The sequence below is a fragment of the Diplotaxodon limnothrissa genome, linkage group LG12, assembly GCF_057381915.1.
Source record: "Diplotaxodon limnothrissa isolate DT_005_m linkage group LG12, D_limnothrissa_male_GT1.1, whole genome shotgun sequence".
Taxonomy (NCBI): domain Eukaryota; kingdom Metazoa; phylum Chordata; class Actinopteri; order Cichliformes; family Cichlidae; genus Diplotaxodon; species Diplotaxodon limnothrissa.
The window spans coordinates 21,661,537-21,672,163 of record NC_140607.1 but is presented as its reverse complement, the minus strand read 5'-3'; the positions used below and the strand labels follow the sequence as shown (position 1 = coordinate 21,672,163).

General features: G+C 40.4%; 1 protein-coding gene across 1 annotated transcript; it reads left to right on the top strand.

Moving 5' to 3' along the window:
• Positions 1-5,155: 5,155 nt before the first annotated feature.
• On the top strand, positions 5,156-8,508 carry mat2ab (methionine adenosyltransferase 2Ab). Its single transcript, XM_085367322.1, has 9 exons — positions 5,156-5,371; positions 6,104-6,181; positions 6,271-6,393; positions 6,484-6,596; positions 6,686-6,829; positions 6,910-7,128; positions 7,206-7,388; positions 7,752-7,885; positions 8,336-8,508. Exons 1-9 carry the CDS (start codon positions 5,278-5,280, stop codon positions 8,436-8,438), a joined length of 1,191 nt encoding a protein of 396 aa, XP_085223448.1. The 5' UTR covers positions 5,156-5,277; the 3' UTR covers positions 8,439-8,508.
• Positions 8,509-10,627: the final 2,119 nt, after the last annotated feature.

The window sequence follows — 10,627 nt, the reverse complement described above, 5'->3', positions numbered from 1 at the left end:
ATGACTTGCTTCACTTTTGTGAAATATCATGTTCATTTATTTTCTTTATTAAAGAAGTGGAGTGGTCCTATCAGATACTTTACTTTCACTTTAATTTGATGCTTGTTTTCTCTCTTGCTCAGATCCACCCTTAATGATCCAGGTGATTAGCTGACAGTGACAGTAGTCAAAATAGTTGTGTTAGATTGCTACTGTGTGACCTATTAGACACTTTATACTGTTAAGCACTTAGCATAGGACAGTGTATACTACTGTAGCTGTAACTCTGTGTGTGTGTGTGTGTGTGTGTGTGTGTGTGTGTGTGTGTGTGTGTGTGTGTGTGTGTGGCTGAGGCAGTGAATGGGGTCTGTCTGCATGGTTTGCTGCTGTGGACATACTGTACATTCCAGTACTGTGGTTTTTGTGCCGTAAAGTGCTGTTTTTGACTTCCCTTGTCATAATAGTGGCCGTGAAAATTGTTAGAAAAACTTGGTAAGGGCAGTAAAAAAAAATTACTTAAGTGTATGTGTTAGGTGATAAACTGCTGAGTAGTTATACTTGCTGAAATCTGGAGCTGTTTGAAACACTTCATTGTATTTAAATGTAATTCTTTGGTTTTAAAATGGGAAAGAAATCTATTGGACCTTTATTGGAAATAACGTGTAAAGACAAGTCTCACATTTTAGATAGTAGATGATCATGTTCTGTATTGCAGTCAATGCCAGTGACTATGTATTGTGAAATATTAATGAAAACTGTCTACAGAATGTTATTATTTTGTAATTTATGTGGCAACAATAGAAGAAAATATATGTGAAGGATAAATATGAAGTATGGTAGAAATGATCAAATAGGAGACAATCTATGCCGCAAAGATTATTTTACTGAAATTCTGTATTTATTTTCTTATTTAACTGTAAAATGAGCCTAAATTCTGCTGGCCAGCAAGGGAGCGTTATTTCTACTGAAACAATATTACAGAATATTGATAATAATTATTTTTCTTTTTTTGACAAATGATGATTTCTCCACTTCACATATTAGTAATTTCATATCAAATTCTGCTTTCACTGTCAGACGTGTAGATTGTTAAGTGTACAGGTGTTCGTATAATTGTGAACGAAACTACAACAATACAGCAAGCCTGTGTGATCCTGTGTTGGCCTAGGATGATGGTTTATCTCTGATCGTCTAATCACAGAAGCAGGAAGTTTGTTAAAGGGTTGCTTGCTTTATCCTCCAACCAGGAAACTAGTGCAATACTGTCCAAAGAAATAATATTCTCCCTTTCAAGTTGTCTGTCTGTTTCTTTAATTGTTTCATATTTAATATCATTGTATTAAAAAATGTGTAACTATCTTATCATGTTTTATCGTTCAGGTTAATTAGTTTGAATGAAAGGTGTTTGTTTTTGTTTTTTCTGAAAACTGTGTCTATGGGAGAGAACACAGAGAATGATACAGACAAAAAACAGTGAGTTAACTTGCAAAATACATTATAAAATGCAGTAACACAGTAATGTACCAAAGTACAGCACCAAGCATAAAGTACCTGCTTTTTTTTAAATTTAATTTAAAATTGCATCTTTAGAGACTCTGTTAGGAACCTTTTCCAAAAACATATATTTTTCTTCCCAAAAAATCCCAAAGACCACAGTTTAACAGGCATAAAATAGTATTTTTCTGTAGCATGGTGTGCAGTGTGTCCTGAAAAAAATATGAGGAAACTGGATAGATGGAGGAGAAAGGCAGAAGACGCAGGTCCAAAAAACTATTTGTGTGAAATGAAAGTCATGCTGTTAAGAAACAGGAAGACACAAGATCCGAGAGATGCAAATGACCCTTCAATGGAACCATGTTTGCTGCAGCCTCCTTAGAAATGGTCTCTGGTGACTGTTTCTCAATGTCGTTCTTAAGGAAGGGAAACAAGACATAAAGGCTAACGTAATGGAGGTCAGGAGTGAGTGTCTACACCCACATGTAAAACATAGTGGAGGCTGCATGGTTTGGAGCTACATTTCAGACAGTGGCATTTGGATCGTATTCAAATTGATTGAATTATAAAGATAAGTATCGTATCCACCATGCAGTACCATCTGGAAAGCAACTGATTTGCAATGGCTTAATTATTCAGTGTGACAATTATCCCAAACACACTGCCAGTGTAGCAAAAGCATACTTGGATAGAACACGACACAATGGCACACAATCAGTCATGGATTGGACCTCCCCAGAGAATAGAACAAAAGGCACCCAACAAAGAAGTGCATTGAATGTCCTTCAAGAAACCTGGAGAACTATTCTTGAAGGCTACTTAAAGAAATTACAAGAGAATTTCCTAAGAGATTTCATGCTGTGCTGGAAAATAAATGTGCTCATACCAAATATTGACTTTTAAGCCCACTGGAATTGTACAAACTCTGTTTTTGCCTTATGTTGTTATGTATGCTTGCACATGTTTAACAAGCTTAACCATACACTGAAAACTATATTTCTTTCCCATTTTACTAGCAAAACATAAAGAAAATGTTACGGATTCAAATATTGGGGATGGATACAAGAGGAAAAACCAAAAGAACAACACTGGTCCGGCCGGGTTGAGTCAAGCGATGATTTTAATGATCACACGCGTGGGAGATGGACACCGTACGCAGACAGCATCAGATCTCAAAATGGTGGAGCATTGATCAACCTCTTATAGCCTCTAGTGGCCCCCACCTAATCATAAAAGCCTGAACATTCACATGCTTTCTCTCACACAGCGCCTAAGCTACGACCTTGGCTCCCTGTTTATCTGCTCCTGCTGAGATGGGGCAGAAAACTCCAGTATGTTCTGTTCTCTTCTAATCAGACAAATAAGGCGATGACTTTCTGCGAACAGTATTTCTTATAACTCAGCAGTATAATGCATCATATAACAATATCATTCATTCACAATAAATCAGCAGTCTAATGTAATGCAAATCAGTTTAACAAATGCACTAGTTATCACCTTCTTCTAATTCAGGAGAATAATGCAAACTAAAACTACATAATAATTCACAATCTTTAATTAGGGGTATAACATGGCATAAAATAATATTATAATCTCACAAAAACCATGCATGGCTCTGGGCTTTTGCAAAGAAATGACAAGAAACAGAGTCTACATTGTGAAATCCTTTGCACAAATTACTGCATATTCATATCTCCTTTGGGGTGTCATTATAAAGGTAAATAGAGTAGCGGCACTACCGAGCTACATTTATTTCAAAGATAACAAGCAGTGAAGGGGACCTTTAGTCCATTATTAATCTAATGAAAAGAAATCAAAACTTATTGATTTGCTATTGTTTGCTATTTTAGATTTTCTGAAGTCTAAAATGGTCGGCAACAAACACATTGTGCAGAAAGCAACAGCAGGTACATCTTGCATCATACTTTTGCCCTGTGAAAGGAAACTGTCCACCCTGCACATTCATGATGAGTGCACTGATGCAACACTGTGTGGTCTAAACCTCTGTAAACGCTATGTCACTGTGACTGTTATGTCACTGTAATATCTAATGAAAAAAATAGAAATGGATGCAGAATGTCAATATTCACAATGACATGCAGAATAGATTTATGCAAGATGTCTCAGCAAACAAGTGGTTCACTAAGATATTATGTAAGTGTTTTGTCAGCTTCTACATGCATATCAGATTTGTGATAAACTTATCTTTTGTGGGTAAAAAACAAAGATCTATGTGTTCCTGTGAAGAAATACAATGTTCCCAAACTAAAGATAGATAGACTCTGGTCTCCTAAAGTGGAATGAAATCTTGTAAATCTTATTCTCTGTTTTGTTTTATGTTGTGACTTCTTTGCTTTTGTTTAAGTACTAAGTTTTAGAGATAATAACTAAATCCATCTGGGACTAACAAAGGTACATTCTCACAAAACATAGATGTTGATTATATTAAATAACAGGCCCTGGAGCATGAGAGAGAGAGAGAGGAGCATTTTTATTCTAATATAATCAAGTTGTGTTTAGATATAATATCCACAGCATCTGTTCCCCCCCCAACAGTCCAATTTTCATTGGTGGAAATGCATTTCCAGGTTATTCTGGCTGTGTCACCAGGGAAGCGAATGTTCTGATGTACCCACGATAGCAAAACTAATGCAACTTATCAGATTAATTACGCCACTGCTGGTTTATACCAAACTTTAATAATTGTTTCCAGGAAACCCACTTCTCATCCAGTACACTTAAGCCTATGATCAAATACTTAAAAACTAAAATATGGCACTCAATGGGAGCTGCATGGAATTATACAAAACAAACAATACCTTAAATCCGACTATTTACAATGCTTTCTATTTGTTGTCTAACCGGAATTTTTATTAGTCCAGCATACATGCGAGCTCAGCCCCAGCCGGTTAATCCTTGGTGCTCAATTTGTGGCCTGTAACTTGAGAATTCAATTTGAGTTTTGATATTTGTATTAGAAGACAACAATGCTGTATTCTTTTTTAGTCCAAGGCATTAATAAATTCAAGAAGGATGTGTTTGGGTGGAAGGCACCGATTTTCAAACTCTGTGCCACTTTAGAACCCAAATAAATGCTCCCCCTCTCCTCACCTTACAATTTTCACTCAGTCACTGGCAGCTCAAAGCACCAAAATCTACTTTGTTTACACAGTTTGTGCGTATTCAGCTTAGCTTCACTCCATATTTCCCCTTTGGTAGTCTATAATAGATCCATGCCTAAAAAGGAATTCCACGCACAGTTTCAGGAGTAAACAAAATAAGTTTATGATCTCAAAAGGAGTTGTTTTATAGTCAGATCAGAGCAAAAATTATTCTTTAATAGTTTTAGCTGTTAAAGGTGGGCTTCTGACCTGACCAAACTACCACATACGATGGGACAACCTGGACGGATTTACAAGATCATCATTCTTGCCACACCTTCACACGTCCATATACTTTAGGTATTATACTATTATTTCTAGGGAAAAACCTGCATATCGGCCATGTCACTGTAGCATCTACTCGGCACGTGTTCGCTATCAAATTCAGCACCGCATTCTCGGTTGGTGCGCCCCCTTCATAGGCTCAGTGGTACGGTCCGCCTACTCGTTACGTCATGGCGTCTGACTTCGCAGGATAAATACAGCTGCTCTGCGCAATGAGGCTCAGAACACCGAGACTGTAGGGGTTGTCCTTTGAAGAGCTGGGAAAACCGCCGAGGCAGTGCCACTAATACGTAATACCGACTAAAGACGTTACCAACCCCGTAATTTAACGTTTTCGTACCAGTGGCAGCCGTTAACGATGATGAACGGACAGATGAATGGTTTTCATAACTCCCTCATTGACGAGGACTGCTTCTTGTTCACCTCGGAGTCCGTCGGGGAAGGACATCCCGGTAAGACGCGAGATGTCGGCCTTCTATCGTTCTGGCTGATGAAATAAGCTACATCTCTTGCTTTTTTTTTTTTTTTTTTTTAATAGTTTGTCCCACAAACTAGCCTATTACTGTATTAAAATGAACAAATAGGGAGTGAAATGACAACATCGCGGCCCTTTTTTCCCTCTTCTTGTACCTTGGCCGGCTTCGAGACCACGCGCTACTAGCTGATGTAAGCTAGCTAATCTTAAGTGAATAGGTCATTCTGTCGCGTGTCTCCGCCACCGGCAGCAAATGTAGCACAATAGTCATAGTGGACATGATGACATTGTCATGTGAATTGTTTCTTATTTACAGTATCGTTATTCGTTTTAACTGGTTTATTTATTTTTCTCATCCTGCCATCCGTCCCTATTCATGAAGCACGCGGCTGTTTGTGTAGGTGACTCCTAACACAGTCGTCTTCATCCCTGAAGATGAAAATAGACTGTGCATTTTATCAGTCTGTCGATATGTAGTTGGTTCAAACATTTATAAGTGTACCGTGCTTGCCTTCCGGTCTCCGTGGAGTTGCGCGGGCTCTCTTTGACGCCACACGTGCGCATGCTGACATGGCGACCGCCGAGACTCCGGTCTATTCCTCTTGAGTATGAAGGGGGACAGTTTGCGCCGACGTGCGGCATTTTACGTTTAGACCCTGTGATGTGATCGATGTTGCCGTTTACTCACGTTATTGTTTTTGTTTTTCAGACAAAATCTGTGACCAGATAAGCGATGCAGTTTTGGACGCCCATCTGAAGCAGGATCCAGATGCCAAAGTTGCATGTGGTAAGTAAATATTTCCTATCTTGTTTGCTTTGGCTTCACTCCTGTGTTGACACCAGGGTATTGAACTACATGTGAATTGCCTCATGCAGAGACCATTGCCAAGACTGGGATGATCCTACTGGCAGGTGAGATTACCTCACGGGCCACGGTGGATTACCAGAAAATTGTTCGTGACACCATCCGCCAAATTGGATATGACGACTCCTCCAAAGGTGTGCATTGCTTTACTGATTTTATTTCCCTTTTTTCTTCTTCTTTTTTTCTGTAAGGACTGTTCTTAAACTCCTGTGTGTTCTGCCTAGGTTTTGACTACAAGACGTGCAATGTTCTTGTGGCGCTGGAGCAGCAGTCTCCTGACATTGCTCAGGGTGTTCACATTGATCGCAATGAGGAGGACATCGGAGCTGGGGATCAGGTTAGTATTGGCCTGAGTGTTCTGAAACCACAAATACAACATGTTGTCCTTTAACAGCTTTTTAAAACTATAATTGTCTCACTCTGCAGGGTTTGATGTTTGGATACGCCACTGATGAGACTGAGGAGTGCATGCCTCTCACAATCGTTCTTGCCCACAAGCTGAATGCCAAGATGGCTGAACTGCGCCGCAATGGCACCCTTCCATGGCTCCGACCAGACTCAAAGACACAGGTATTCATCATTTTATTTTCTAATTTTCACTAGCAAAATGGGTTGTTCTAAAAAGTTGCTCATTTTGTTTCTTTTCACAGGTTACTGTACAATACCGCCAGGACCGCGGTGCCATGCTGCCAGTGCGTGTGCACACTATTGTCATCTCTGTCCAGCACGATGAAGATATTTGCTTGGAGGAGATGAGAGATGCTCTGAAGGAGAAGGTCATCAAGGCGGTTGTTCCCTGCATTTACTTGGATGATGACACCATCTACCACCTGCAGCCCAGTGGTCGTTTTGTCATTGGAGGTCCACAGGTAAATACCTTTTCATGGCGTGTTTTGTTTATCGGGAGCTATTGAGCTTTGAGTTTACCTTGATTCTTTCATTGCAGGGAGATGCTGGCCTCACCGGACGTAAGATCATTGTAGACACTTACGGAGGCTGGGGAGCCCATGGTGGCGGAGCCTTCTCTGGGAAGGATTACACAAAGGTGGATCGCTCTGCTGCTTATGCGGCACGCTGGGTGGCCAAGTCCCTGGTGAAAGCTGAGCTTTGCAGGAGGGTGCTGGTCCAGGTGAGTGGTAGTGGTAGAAGCTGAGTTTCCACACGGCATGTTCAGAAACATTTTCTTTTTTTTAATATATTTTGTCCTATTGGGGTTCATCAGATTTGTGGGTAGCTGTGGTTTCACTGTGCTCTAAAAGCTGGGTGTAGATTAGTTGTTTTTTTTTCTTTTTTTTTTTTTTAAATCAGCTGAAGACTAATTTAAACCCCTAGCCCCATCTTCGAAAGGTTCATTTCCTGTGGTGGAAACACAGCCAACCCCCCCCCCCCCCCCCCCCCCAAGTCTTTATTTCAGGGAGCAAGGCTGCAGCAGACTCCTGCCTGAAGTTTTCTGTTTTCCTGCTTGATATAACACATCTGTGTGCTGTATTAGGTGTCGTATGCCATTGGAGTTGCCCACCCCCTCTCGATTTCTATCTTCCACTATGGGACATCCCACAAGAGTGAGAGGGAGCTACTTGACATCGTGAAGAAGAACTTTGATCTCCGGCCTGGAGTCATCGTCAGGTAACCTTTGAAGCCACCTCCTCACTGATAGCACAGTTCCTGGAGGATTGCTGTATGTTAGTTTCTCCAATCTGTAGTTTATTATATCCAAATAAACTTTATATAGATTATTAATTACGGGGTGAGGTAATAAACAAATTGCATTAGGTTAAACACCTAAGCTTCAGTGGGGGCAAACAGCTTATTTAGTGGGGGGTCTTGTATTTGGATTATTTAGCTCAGTTAGTGGTTTTATAAATGGGAGGAGTTTGGTTTCTGCAAGCTGCAATGTCCTGTGGTTAGCAGGGTAAGTGTTGCGTCTTCACGTTCCTCTCTTTACCAGCCAGCCATCTAATTGATTTTTTTCGCTGTCGCCACTCCCCACTGGCTAATTCGAGTATTATGCCTGTGTGTGTGCATTTGAGGTCACTGGATGTGACTGCTGCTAAAGAGTCTGATTATGTATTCCAGGGATCTGGATCTGAAGAAACCCTTGTATCAGAGGACCGCAGCCTACGGCCACTTTGGCCGAGACTCCTTCCCTTGGGAGGTCCCCAAAAAACTCAAATACTAAACCTGTTAAGCTTTTACCCCCAGGCTTGTTGGTGTATACTACAGAGAAGCCTCCAAGGTTCCGGGGGTGAAATGCCCTTTTCTCTCATATTGGTACCATTTAACACATTAACTGCTTTCCTCACTCCACCTCCCTTCTTTTGTCTTGTTACTGTTTTTCTGCTGATTGCAGTATCGTGCTGGGTCCCAGGAGGCATGCCTCAGAAACTTGATGTTTTAAAGAACTAGATGAGTTCCATGAACTCATGCACCGTAGTACTTACTGTTCTCCCACGTCTTGAGGTTCCCCCCGCTTCGTATTGTGATGCGCTGAGTAGCGGCGTTCAGCCCTCATTTTTGGCATTCCACACTCATCACTATCGTCACTATCACTGTCATGGCGGTAGTATAATAGGCTTTATGTGATATTCCTCTTAATTTACTGGTGCTACTAATGAGTCTGCATGACATCTAAAAGAGAAAAATAATTTCAAAGTCCTCTCAAGTGCATATTTGGAGTCGTGTGATCTGGCTGTGTCCCCCTAAAATTGTTAGCTTCTCCATTCCTCCTGTTGTCAGCCTGGTACGGTTGTTCCTTGACCCCCAGTGTTCATTTATCCTTTTTGTTAGCTTGTTTTTTTTCCCCTCATCCTTGTGGAGGATGCTAGAATGGCACAATTTAAAATTCAAGGGTTGTTGCTGTTTTCACTATTTAAAAAAAAAAGAAAAAAAGCTATGCATTGCAGGCTAAGGGGCAAGCCAAATCCTAATTATTCAAGCTCTTAAATGAGCATTAGGCCTCAGACACCCCTGCAGACCTTTGCTGTTTTCTGACGTAATACAGAAAAGTCAGAAGCTGCTGTCACTGCTCTGGTCTGCAGAGGTTTTGGTTATACTTGAAGGTTATGGGAAAAATTGAATTGCTTATGCATTGAAATTCAATTTTAAACTAGTCATTAAAAAAAAAAAACTAGTTACACTTGATTATTTTATTTAATTTTTTTTTTGTATGCTTTGAAGTGACCTAAAGACTCCATTTCCCTCAAGTGTATATAGATGGCAGGTGTAGCTACAGAGAAACCTGTTTCATCTTTGTCCTTAGAGGGGTGTGTTCTTTGCCACAGTCTTATTGGCTAGGAATTAAACCTCAACACTATTTATTTGTTCTCTGAAGCTCGGCGTGGATACAGAGAAGCCGAAATTTCAGAAGGCAGCTTTAAACAAACTTGGGTATTAGGTCTTGACTTTCTTGTGACGTGGTCATTTTGGTGTTTGGCTTGAGGCTCCAGAGTGTTGTACAGAAAAGCTTTGGACTGCCTCGGCAAGAAAGTGTCACTGGCTAATTGTAAATGACTATTTTACAACCGTTTTTTTTTATTTTTGGACTGCAGAACTTATTTTTTTAGGCAGGTTATCGAAAATCCCATTTTTTTTAAAAAATATCTGGTGCAATTATTTTATTTAATTTTTTTTGGCTCAAGCCTATCCCCGTTACTGTGATGGCAACATTTGGTTGGTGTAGTACAGAGAAACCAGCCTTGTTTACATGTCCATCTCATGTGTGGGATAGAAGTTTTGGTTTTGGTCCCTTTTTTTTACTACTTGGAGGTCATCCCGTTGGCTATAGTAAGTGTAAGAGTGCCTTTTCTATTTCCTCTGCTCCCCATTTGCTTTTCTCCCCACCACCAACATGCGTTCAACTTCCAAAGGAACACGTAGCTCATTCTGTATTAAACTTCATGTCTGGACTGGGTAGTTTCCTTCTCTGTAATAAACAACTACACCTCTCAAGTGTCTTTGTGCTTTTTTTATTTTTATTACTTTATTTGGGGATGTAAAAAAACGCAACTGTGACATTTTAAGAATTGTGATGCAGGTTGACTCAGGCTCGGGGTCCAAAGGTGGTGCTGGAGTCTTGAAAATTCAGATTGCAGTACAATGTGGTTGTGGGTGGGGAGAAACCCTCCAAGATTAATGCTGCTCATTAACATTGGTTTGAAAATCATACAAAATTAGAATGGGTTTATAAATAAACTGCAATCCTAATGGATACATGTAGGTCTCCAGTACACATTACCTCTTAATCACTTTAACTGTTTGGCATTCATCGTCAGGGTCACTGGTAAGGCTAGCATCACTTAACCGGGGGAACTAAAGGGGTTTCAGAGCCACTGGACCAGTTTCAGCCCTGAGCAATGTTCACTGCGGTCT